The sequence below is a fragment of the Bufo gargarizans genome, chromosome 8 (genome assembly GCF_014858855.1).
Source record: "Bufo gargarizans isolate SCDJY-AF-19 chromosome 8, ASM1485885v1, whole genome shotgun sequence".
NCBI lineage: Eukaryota > Metazoa > Chordata > Amphibia > Anura > Bufonidae > Bufo > Bufo gargarizans.
This window is the reverse complement of record NC_058087.1, coordinates 194,394,829-194,407,037: the sequence shown is the minus strand read 5'-3', so window position 1 is coordinate 194,407,037 and position 12,209 is coordinate 194,394,829. Positions and strand designations below refer to the sequence as shown.

The window sequence follows — 12,209 nt, the reverse complement described above, 5'->3', positions numbered from 1 at the left end:
CTATTTTAGGAGGTATCACTATCTGTTTTAAGGGGTTAAGTTATACTGAATCTTTTCCCATAAAACTATATATCAAACTGCTCAGCTCCTCCTGCTCTATAACCCGCTGCCCAGACACCATGACAAGTTTCCTTTAATGAGTGCCCACAGCCTGGTATCAGCTCTGCCAATTTGTTCCTCTCTTTAATGAAAGCTTGCATTCCATCTTTTATATTTTCCACACGTTGGCAGCTTTTTTTTTTATAGCATTGGCCCCCGACAGTCACGTATTTTACATAGTTACAAAGTTATTGCGGTTAAAAAAAGACATACGACATTTTTCACCCTATAAGACGCCCCTACCCATTAGACGCACCTAGGTTTTAATGCAGGAAAATAAGTAAAAGTGTGTTTGACCTTATATCAGACCCACAATATTAATTAGACTTCAAATTAGACTTCCTTCTCTCCGTCAGCTGCTCGATCCACTTCCTTCTCTCCTTCGGCTGCTCGGTCCGTTTCCTTTTCTCCTTCGGCTGCTCGGTCCGTTTCCTTTTCTCCTTCGGCTGCTCGGTCCGTTTCCTTTTCTCCTTCGGCTGCTCGGTCCGTTTCCTTTTCTCCTTCGGCTGCTCGGTCCGCTTCCTTCTCTCCTTCGGCTGCTCGGTCCGCTTCCTTCTCTCCGTCAGCTGCTCGGTCCGCTTCCTCCTCACCGTCAGCTGCTCGGTCCACTTCCTCCTCACCGTCAGCTGCTCGATCCACTTCCTTCTCTCCTTCGGCTGCTCGGTCCGCTTCCTTCTCTCCCTCGGCTGCTCGATCCACTTCCTCCTCACCGTCGGCTGCTCGATCCACTTCCTTCTCTCCTTCGGCTGCTCGGTCCGCTTCCTTCTCCGTCGGCTGCTCGGTCCGTTTCCTTTTCTCCTTCGGCTGCTCGATCCACTTCCTTCTCTCCTTCGGCTGCTCGGTCCGTTTCCTTTTCTCCTTCGGCTGCTCGGTCCGTTTCCTTTTCTCCTTCGGCTGCTCGGTCCGTTTCCTTTTCTCTTTCGGCTGCTCGGTCCGTTTCCTTTTCTCCTTCGCTGCTCGGTCCGTTTCCTTTTCTCCTTCGGCTGCTCGGTCCGTTTCCTTTTCTCCTTCGGCTGCTCGGTCCGTTTCCTTTTCTCCTTCGGCTGCTCGGTCCGTTTCCTTTTCTCCTTCGGCTGCTCGGTCCGTTTCCTTTTCTCCTTCGGCTGCTCGGTCCGTTTCCTTTTCTCCTTCGGCTGCTCGGTCTGCTTCCTTTTCTCCTTCGGCTGCTCGGTCTGCTTCCTTTTCTCCTTCGGCTGCTCGGTCTGCTTCCTTTTCTCCTTCGGCTGCTCGGTCCGCTTCCTTCTCTCCCTCGGCTGCTCGATCCACTTCCTTCTCTCCGTCAGCTGCTCGATCCACTTCCTTCTCTCCCTCAGCTGCTCGGTCTGCTTTTTCCCCTCCAGCTTTCCTTAGATGAACACACTTGTTAGTCTTATTTTTGGTGTTTCTCTTGTTCACCAGCAGCTTGTGGTTAAACAGTTTTCATCACCATCATCTAGCTAATGACTGACTTGAACCTTTGTTACCAGAAAATAAACCATGTGACTCGTTAAAAGGTGAGATGTCTGGCGGTATTTGCTCACTCACATCATCTGGCAAAGTTTGTTCTGTAGATGAAACTTCCCTCTTTAAGCTTTTAAAATAATTGTTTCCAAGAACGTCATCCCTCTTTTTCTGTGGCCTTCTTCCTCTTCCTCTTCCTCTCCACCACTCTGAAATCACAGAAACTATAGATCTCACTTCAAAATGAATATGAAAGTCGGTTAACCCCATAGAGGTAAAAAGAAAAAACTATATGGTAGCATAGTGTACAACCGCCTCTGTGTGACTTGTATAGCTTCAGGACCTGATACAATGACCACTTTCGAGGCTTTCAGATGGTGGTTCTTCAATCATGTCCTCTTACTATTAAAGGGGTATCCCACTAATAGTATTACTGTACAATGAATGCAGCACTGCAGATACAGTATTATTACACTCTTGCTTTCTGAGATGTGTTATCTAAACTAAGCAAACACCTTCAATTGCTTTTCAATGGCTTTTGTTTCAAGATAACACAATGATTTAAGAAATTTGAGTTAGGGCTGTTTCACACGAGCGGATGCCGTGCGTGACATCCGCTCCGTGAATGAGTGCCAAGACCCGATGCGGACTGCAGAAGCACGGGGCAGTAACATGACTGATGATGCTCCGTGCCTCTCAGTGACCTCTTTACTACGAAATCACAGTTGTCACTGAGAGGCACGGAGCATCATCAGTCATGTTACTGCTCCGTGCCTCTGCAGTCTGCATCGGGTCTTGGCACTCTTTCACGGAGCGGATGTCACGCACGGCATCCGCTCGTGTGAAACAGCCCTTAAAAGTTTAAGTGCTAACCCTGCTACATCTGTACATGCATTTGTATTGTTAGATTCCTGCCGTACATTACGTTTCATCTCTGGTAGCGCCCCCTGCTGTCTATCCTTCTGGTCCATTTTCTCCTGCAGTAAGAGGTGGACGCACATGCTCAGTAGCTTCCCTGCTCCCTCCTCCTCTCAGTACCGTCATATTAATTTCATAGTTAAGAGGCCCAGATATCTTTCATCCCTACTATACCGCTATATCTCTCTCTAGACAGTGGAGACATAGGGCGGAGAGGGGGGAGAGTTACATTCCATATGTATCTCTGCGGCTATAAGTGAGAGACTATGTTCTATGCAGGGGAGGAATGGGTTAACACAGCGCTGTCGGCCAGTCCGAAACCTCAAACCTGACTACTGAAAGAAGTAAAAGTGAGGTTTTGGCTTTCTTAGGCCGCGTTCACATCAGCATCAGCTTTTCTGTTCTGTTCCATTATAGGAGAAGGACAGATTCGGCAAATCACTGAGCTGAACGGAGCCCGTGGACGCCATTATAGTCTAAAGCCTTATGTGAAAGCAGGAGAATATCTGTCTGCAGGATTATTAGGGAACACTTTCCATCTCATCTGTGACAGTGAAAATATTAAGAAACAACTCAAAATGTCCAATGACCATTTCTTACATTTCCCCTCATGTGTATTTCAGGTATTCTACCGCCCCCCATGGCCTTTTTTGGTATTACACCTCTGGGCTATAGATTACTTTAGAGCTCAAGCTGAGAGGCCCCATATGTAACGCCCCGCTAGGGGGCATTACCACTCTTTTTACCCCTCCACTCTCCTTAATGGTGTATCCTGTATTATCCTGTGTCATCTTGTGTATTCATTTCTATGTTCTGCAAAATGTGTATGATTTCCTAAGCAACAGTTATGTTAATATGTAATTTCCTGGTTCACCAGCAGATGGCAGCAAACTTGGCAGTGCTAGTTTTCCTGGAGAAAAACCTTCTAGTTCCATTCCAGCCTTCTCTAGAGAGGAGGAGTTAGTTAGTGAAGGTCTGTCTAGTCTTCCCCTCCTAGGGGAGAGGTTGTGTGCCCAGCTCATACCCTGCTGGGGAGTGAAGCAGGCCTTGTCCTGTCTGGACAGGCCCTGCCTGTAAGTCCTAGTGGTTGCATGTCCCCTCCTGGGCTTGCATTGCCTAAAGCCAAGCTAAGAGAGCTTGAAGTCAGGAAGAAGCATTCCCTGAATGAGGACAGATAAAGACAAAGCTACAGATAAAGAAGGAGTCAGACTAGAGAAAGCTAAGTTGTAGCAGAAAAAGAAAAGTTTTCTTTTTAATCCAGCCAGCATAGCAGAGCTGAGAGAGTTCATATGTAGCAGAGCTGATTGTGTTTGCCTGCCAAAAGTTAAGCGAAAATCTGCTAAGGACCAAGATAAAGCCTGAAGATTGTCTCTGAAACAAGTTAAGTCAAGTAAAGTTACTGTTCAACATTATACAAAGTCTGGACTCAATTGTTCCTTCATCATCGAAGTACCCCTTTTGCACTGTTTCGGACGACCACGTCTGGGATCCAAGGATATCCAGGTAGGAGCACCGTGACACGTGCCTATCACATCTACAGGGACATTGTAGGTCACCCTACACCACTCTGGCAATCCTGTGTCTGGGTACGGCCATCATTATACTTAAAGGGGCCTCCATGTCCTCGCTGCTTCAATGCAACTGGCGTCACGACAACTTGCTCTATCAGAGGGACATATATCGTATAAACCTCTTAAGGGGCAAGGGATACCCCAGACGCTGGCAACTGCCCGCTGCATATCACTTGGCATCACGAATAGGATTTCTTATAACATCTTAAAGGGACCCCTGGCAGCACACCGTTACTCATATGTGAATAAACTTTCCATAGCGGGTATGAATATTTATACAATTTTAAGTCACTTAATCATTTTTATAAGTTTTTGCTTTGAGAATCATTTTATATTCTGTTTTATATTGTGTGCGGTTAATTATTTAATCATTTTTTTTTTTTGTCGGTATATGTTGGTCTTAGGCTACATGCACACGACAGAAACAAAACGGACATCACGCGTCTGTTTTAAGACCAATGGTAGTCTATGGGGTTATTCACATGGCAGTTGTTTCTTTTACGGCCGGTGAATAATGGACGTAAATAAAGTCAGTTTCTCATTGAATGAATTTTTAACGTCCATTTCTCAGAAAGGCATCAATGAAAAAAACGTGGGTTAAAAATGGACAGTTTATCCGTTTATCTGTGTGCATGTCGCCTTAATGTCAGCTTCATTAATTATTGTTTGCTTCACCTCGACCCAATTTATCTTACTGACGGCCCTATTGTAATTTATGTGACCGTTTTCTGCACCTCTAAGGACATTATATTTGGCTCCTTGTCTCTCAGTTCGGAGGGGCGTCCCTAGTCTCCTCCGCTCTGTCTTTTACCGCCAAATTGTCTTTTTAAACTGAAGCTCTCTGTGTTTATAGTGTATTATACCTGACGAAGGGATCGGTACGGTCCTGAAACGCGTTGTTTGTCGCACCTATAAAGCTCTCCTGTACCGCTCCTGGAGCTGTGACCTCAGCAGTGTTACGATCAGCCTGGATTTATTCTACTAGTCTGCTATCCTTACTGTAAGAGCCGTGAGACTATGGAGCTCTCCACCAGAGGAGGTGGTGATGGTCCATTCATCCTACAGGTTCTAGAGGGACCTCAATGTCTTTCCTGAAAAATCTAATATCACAAGTTACCTCTGCTAGGACTTGATGGACCTGTGTCTATGTAGAGTTGATGATCTGGATTAGGATCTTATGCCGATCTATAAACTATATAAAAAGTGGAAAAAAATATTTTTGGGGGGGCAGCGCTAGATGATATTATAAAGAAAACGCTCCTCATCCATGTGCTGCCCCCCTGGACTCAGGGAGCGTCTAGTAACCTGCAAGGACATAGGCGACATTTCATCCCCTAATCTTTGTACGGACAGAACTTTATTGTACTGCAGTTTTGTAGGTGATTTCTCCTCTTCTCCTTACTGGTTCTGGAGGAGGAATCTCTCTATGGACAGGAGGAATCACTACAACTACTCCACCAGGTCCGCACCAGATCCCGTCAGTGATCACTCATCATTGTCTTCCTCAGTATGAATCAGCAGTAAACACAATCTCTGAGCTGCAGGGGTTAATTCCTCTACAGGAGCTCTCCGCCCTCTTATGAGAAGAGACTTTTCCACTTTCGGTTCCTGCTCCTCGTACCACAATGGCGTCTGCTGACCTGAGGGCCGAGCTGGACTGCTCCATCTGCCTGAGCCTCTATACAGATCCCGTATCCCTGAGATGTGGACACAACTTCTGCCGCTCATGTATTGTGAGTGCGCTGGATGCGCAGGAGGCAGCTGGAGTGTATTCCTGTCCTGACTGCAGAGCAGAATATCCGGGGCGTCCGGCCCTGGAGAAGAACAGGAAGCTGGGGAACATAGTGGAGCGTTTCTTATCTGCTCGGCCTGATATGGAGGAGACCGGGATCTTCTGTACTTACTGTACTAAGTCTCCTGTACCGGCTGTGAGGACATGTCTGCAGTGTGAGACCTCCATGTGCCATGAACATCTCGGAGCCCATAACAAGTCAGTGGATCATATATTAACAGAACCCACCAGATCCTTGGGCATCAAAAAATGTTCCCTCCACAAAAAGGTTCTGGAGTATTACTGCCCGCAGGACACCGTTTGTCTGTGTGTGTCCTGCTGTCTGGTCGGCGAGCACAGGGGACACCAGGTGGAACTTCTAGATGAGGCGTCTGAGAAGAAGAAGAAGCAACTGAGGAAATATCTTGAGGAACTAAACCCACAAAAAGCAAAAATTCATACGAAACTTCAGAATCTGCAGGATCGTCAGAGGAATATCCAGGAGAAAGCCTCTGATAAGAGGAAGAACGTCAGGAAGTTATTTATGGACATTAAGGAGCAACTGGAAATGGCAGAAAAGAAAGCGCTGAGCGAGATCTCCAGGCAGGAGGAGAAGATTGTGTCCCCGATATCTGATCTGATCAAGAAGCTGGAAATGGAGGAGGACGAGCTGTCCAGGAAGATGCGTCACGTGGAGGAGATGTGTCATGTCACCGACCCAATAAGACTCCTACAAGAAAGTGACATTACAGTATGTGGTCATGGAGATGATGAGGACACAGGGGGAGATGGTGGAGAGGGCAGGTCTGAGGATGATCTGGATGAGGTTCTGATCTCACTGACCTTACACCGATCTATGAGGGATATTGTCACCAATGTCACATCAGAGCTCGGGCTCCATGTTCCAGACATATTGCTGGATGAGGACACTGCTCATAGATCTGTGAAGATATCAGAAGATCTGAAAACAGCAACAAGAACAGAAGAAGAACAGGACAGACCAGAATCACCGGGAAGATTCCTGTATTGTGCCCAGGTGTTAAGCAGATGTGGCCTCTCCTCAGGAAGACATTACTGGGAGGTAGAGTGGGACCTGAAAGGAGAATGTAACATCGGACTGTCCTATCCCAGTATAGAAAGGAAAGGATGGCGGTCTGGTATTGGATGTAATGATAATTCTTGGTGTTTGTATATGTTTGGTGCAGGATGTGCAGTGTATCACCGCTCAGTCGGATCCCCCCTCAGTGTAGATACAATATGTCCTAGACTTGGGGTCTTCTTAGACTATGAGGCCGGGCGTCTGTACTTCTATCAGCTGTGTGACCCCATCAGTCACTTACACACCTTCACCGCCTCCTTCTCTCAACCCCTACATGTTGTCTTCCATTTGTGCCGTAGAGCCTCTGTTAGAATAATAAGCTGAGGCCGATGCGTCCACGTCCCGTTATAATCTCCGCCTATAAGTCACTATATAGCGCTGTATGGGCGGAGCCTCCGATCACACAATGTATATGGCGGCTCTATGGGGGGGTTTACTGTACGATTATTTTATATTCCTTGGAGATCAGATCCAGAATCGATGCTTGAGACAAATGGAAAGTTACGTCGTCTGCACACGAGTTCGGGTGAACGCACATCAGACCCGCAGCGTATCCGCACCAATACCTGCAATGTGTGGTTACGGTTTTTGGTGCGGATAAGATGCGGTTTTCCACTGAAAAGGGTGAAATCCGCAGCTAAAACCACAAACATAACTGACGGGCCGCAGATCTGGGAATCCACACGGAAATAATCGGCGAAGTGTACGTGATCGGGGTAATCTCATACACTTTGCTGCTGCTGTAATTCGTTACGGTTTTTCCACATGGGAATTCGCGTGGAAAGACTGAGCGTATTCCGCAGCGTGCGCAGATGGCCTTCGGGTACAAGCGCACGGTGCGTATTACCTGCTGGTTTTCCAGAGTGAAATAATACCGCCTAAGCAGATGGGATTCCCAGTATCTCATCTACACGGAGCGGAAGTTTCCTGCGTCAGGAGTGACCTGCGGAGCGGATCCGGAGATCTGCGGCCGGTGGATTGTCCGTGCGGATTTCTCCCTTTTACAATGCAGAGGGGGAGATCTGGGGAAATCCGTGTCAGGATCTGCAGGTAACAGGTGTGGATCCTGGAGCGGAGATACACCGCCGAGTGCACGTACCTCATGGGGGCATCATTAACCCTTCCCCGTCCTCCACTGAGGTCGCTGTAGGGGCTTCTTTATGTTTCTGGGACACATTTGGGGAACATATAATTATTAATCAGCTTTTCCTATTTCTGTAGAGATGTGACAATGTGGCGCTTCTTTCCGCACTATACGCGGCATTTGTTGTGTTTTTTCCCTTTTTATGGAATAAATGTCTGACTACTTCTGTCCATCAGAGTTGTCGGTCCTGTCATCTGGGTGTCAGTGGTCTCCTCCGCCATCATGTCTGTTATAACCGCAGGTAGTGAGTTCTGCAATACACTGGATCTGTACAGCGCCACCTGCTGTTCTTTTCCTTATTTTTGAGCGGTCGCGCTGAGCTGGTCGCACGCGCTCAGTTTAAGGCGACGTCTTCACGACGAGGTGTCTTGGTCCCAACTCTATACATTGTTAGTGTGAGAACATACCGCGCGCTCCGTATTGTGCCGCCTATAGAGCTCCCATTGTTGTGCTCGCCGCCTGGACTCAGCACTTTTCTAACTATCCCTTGTAATGGTCGCCTTCCCTGCGGCGCAGCATGTCGGATGGCGCCCGCGCTACGTTACTGTCGGCCGCACTTCGCCATGTCTAGTGATTAATACTGTACGGTTTTCATGCACATTCTGTTCTGTTGCTAGCAGCATTATATGGCGGAGTATGTGGCTCGGGGTGCGGCTTTCTAATACTTCCCTCTCTGTGTCGCTGAACTATTGTAGAGCAGCCGCTCAGCGACCGCCTCACGTCCTGGAGGCACGAGGTTCCTGGCGCCTCTCAGTGTAACTGACGCTTTTCTTCCCTGGAGGGTTTTATTTTGTGCTTCTCATTTTCATTTTTCGTTTTTCTGTTTGTCGTCCTGCGGAAAAGTTTTAGGAATACACTATACCTGCTGTTACTTACTGTATGTAGCAGAGCTGTGTGTCTGTGTAGCTGAGCAGTGTATGCAGCAGAGCTGTATGTCTGTGTAGCTGAGCAGTGTATGCAGCAGAGCTGTTTGTCTGTGTAGTTGAGAAGTGTATACAGCAGAGCTGTATGTTTGTGTAGTTGAGCAGTGTATGCAGCAGAGCCGTATGTATGTGTAGATGAGCACTGTATGTAGCAGAGCTGTATGTCTGTGTAGCTGAGCAGTGTATGTAGCAGAGCTGTATGTCTGTATCTGAGCAGTGTATGCAGCAGAGCTGTATGTCTGTGTAGCTGAGCAGTGTATGCAGCAGAGCTGTATGTCTGCGTAGTTGAGCAGTGTATGCAGCAGAGCTGTATGTCTGCGTAGTTGAGCAGTGTATGCAGCAGAGCTGTATGTCTGTGTAGTTGAGCAGTGTATGGAGCAGAGCTGTATGTCTGTGTAGCTGAGCAGTGTATGTAGCAGAGCTGTATGTCTGTGTAGCTGAGCAGTGTATGGAGCAGAGCTGTATGTCTGCGTAGTTGAGCAGTGTATGCAGCAGAGTTTTATGTCTGTGTAGTTGAGCAGTGTACGCAGCAGAGCTGTATGTCTGTGTAGTTGAGCAGTGTATGTAGCAGAGCTGTATGTCTGTGTATCTGAGCAGTGTATGCAGCAGAGCTGTATGTCTGTGTAGCTGAGCAGTGTATGCAGCAGAGCTGTGTGTCTGTGTAGCTGAGCAGTGTATGGAGCAGAGCTGTATGTCTGTGTAATTGAGCAGTGTATGCAGCAGAGCTGTATGTCTGTGTAGCTGAGCAGTGTATGCAGCAGAGCTGTATGTCTGTGTAGTTGAGCAGTGTATGCAGCAGAGCTGTATGTCTGTGTAGCTGAGCAGTGTATGCAGCAGAGCTTTATGTCTGTGTAGTTGAGCAGTGTATGCAGCAGAGCTGTATGTCTGTGTAGTTGAGCAGTGTATGGAGCAGAGCTGTATGTCTGTGTAATTGAGCAGTGTATGCAGCAGAGCTGTATGTCTGTGTAGTTGAGCAGTGTATGCAGCAGAGCTGTATGTCTGTGTAGTTGAGCAGTGTATGGAGCAGAGCTGTATGTCTGTGTAATTGAGCAGTGTATGCAGCAGAGCTGTATGTCTGTGTAGTTGAGCAGTGTATGCAGCAGAGCTGTATGTCTGTGTAGCTGAGCAGTGTATGCAGCAGAGCTTTATGTCTGTGTAGTTGAGCAGTGTATGGAGCAGAGCTGTATGTCTGTGTAGTTGAGCAGTGTATGTAGCAGAGCTGTATGTCTGTAGTTGAGCAGTGTATGCAGCAGAGCTTTGTCTGTGTAGTTGAGCAGTGTATGCAGCAGAGCTTTATGTCTGTGTAGTTGAGCAGTGTATGCAGCAGAGCTGTATGTCTGTGTAGTTGAGCAGTGTATGCAGCAGAGCTGTATGTCTGTGTAGTTGAGCAGTGTATGGAGCAGAGCTGTATGTCTGTGTAGTTGAGCAGTGTATGCAGCAGAGCTGTATGTCTGTGTAGTTGAGCAGTGTATGCAGCAGAGCTGTATGTCTGTGTAGTTGAGCAGTGTATGCAGCAGAGCTGTATGTCTGTGTAGTTGAGCAGTGTATGGAGCAGAGCTGTATGTCTGTGTAGTTGAGCAGTGTTTGCAGCAGGGCTGTATGTCTGTGTAGTTGAGCAGTGTATGCAGCAGAGCTGGATGTCTGTGTAGTTGAGCCGTGTATGCAGCAGAGTTTAAAGTGTTTAAAGCATTCCGTTCTGTTTAGTTTTGTCACCATTGACAATGAATGGGGACAAAACTGAAGCGTTTTTTTCCGGTATTAAGCCCCTATGACGGATCTCAATCCCGGAAAACTTAAACGTTAGTGTGAAAGTACCTTAAACCAGCGGTCCCCAACCACCGGTCCGCAGCCCAGGACCGGGCCCTGGAAGATTTTTTGCCGGGCTGCGGCAATACAGAGGAGGGGAGACGTCAGGACAGGGGCGGGCAGGGGGGAGGGCCCGCTGCCCCACAATTGCTTTTTTTTTAGTGCGGCGGACGGGCCCTCATTATAGTTTAATGTGCGCCTGCGCTGCGCTTTATAACCTGTCATAATCCCACGAGACCCGTGACCTCCTGCGGCGGGTCTCACGGGATCACTGCTGGAATGACACGGCAGCGCGCCGCAGGCAGAGCCGCGGGATTGCGCACCGAACTGAAGTCCGCCACAGCCTGCAAGTACAGGGGGGGGGGGGGGCAGATGATGATCAGTGGTACTAATGTCTGAATTCAGAAAGGGGGGAGCCCGCACCGGCCATATGAGGGCAGGGACAGCAAATAATGAGGGGCAAAAACTGAAATATATAGAGAATGGGGGCTAAATGAAATATAGGTAGAGAGGGGCCTCTGAGAAACTGGGTTATTATGCCAAAGTTTTGTCAGTGGCCCCTCTCTACCTATATTTCATTTAGCCCCCATTCTCTATATATTTCCTTTTCATTTTGCCCCCTTATTATTTGCTGCCCCTGCCCTAATATCATATTATAATAACCGCCACTAATGTCTGAATTCAGAAAGGGGGGCCCACGCCGGCCATATGAGGGCAGGGGCAGCAAATAATGAGGGGGGGAAATGAAAATGAAATATATACAGAGAGGGGCAAAATGAAATATAGTGAGAAAGGGGGCGACTGACAAAACTTTGGCAATAATAACCATGAGCACCGCCGTGCCTTGTCAGCCACATGAGGGGCACGGTGGTGCTCATGGTTATTATTGCCACGGGGGGCCCAAATTCAAAGTTTGCCCTGTGGCCCATAGAATTCTACTTACGCCACTGCGCCAGATGCATGCATGCCCGACGCGCATATCACACACAGCGTGCGGCACGCGGAAAATGCTTTATATAAGAGAATTGATAATTTTCCCAGAATAGTGAGCAGGGGTCACCAGAAGCTCAGGGAACTCAGTGACTTGATAGAGGAACAGGTTGCTCAGGCGGAAGGAGATCTGCCGGGGCTAGCCTTCCTGGACACCGCCAGAGGTGTCAACCCGATTGTCCAAAAACTACCTTATGTTTAAAACTTTTTATTGAACAATAAAGTAATCCTCAGAAGAGGTATTAGTAATTCAAGCATACAAATGCAGGTGTGTATTACATAGGGCGTACAGTAGGAAAGATCAACTGTTCATAGTCACCAACATATGCTGCATAACATATACATTACTAGATAAATTGAAAAGAGAGGAAGAGAAAAAAAAAGTAAAAGAAGCGAGAAACAGACAGATCGGGAAACAGAGAGAGGACGAAGAAAGAGGGAGAGAGAG

The 12,209-nt window shown here is 47.6% G+C and overlaps 2 protein-coding genes across 2 annotated transcripts; one reads left to right on the top strand and one right to left on the bottom strand.

Moving 5' to 3' along the window:
• Nucleotides 1–432: 432 nt before the first annotated feature.
• Nucleotides 433–2,540, bottom strand: LOC122945544 (zinc finger CCCH domain-containing protein 13-like). The gene is made up of 2 exons (XM_044304608.1): nucleotides 2,460–2,540; nucleotides 433–1,500 (listed from the first exon to the last, which is right to left on the bottom strand). The coding sequence occupies exons 1-2, from the start codon at nucleotides 2,538–2,540 to the stop codon at nucleotides 433–435; spliced, it is 1,149 nt and encodes a 382-aa protein (XP_044160543.1).
• Nucleotides 2,541–5,314: 2,774 nt separating this feature from the next.
• On the top strand, nucleotides 5,315–8,302 carry LOC122945648 (E3 ubiquitin/ISG15 ligase TRIM25-like). The gene has a single exon (XM_044304778.1). It carries the CDS (start codon nucleotides 5,654–5,656, stop codon nucleotides 7,220–7,222), a length of 1,569 nt encoding a protein of 522 aa, XP_044160713.1. The 5' UTR covers nucleotides 5,315–5,653; the 3' UTR covers nucleotides 7,223–8,302.
• Nucleotides 8,303–12,209: the final 3,907 nt, after the last annotated feature.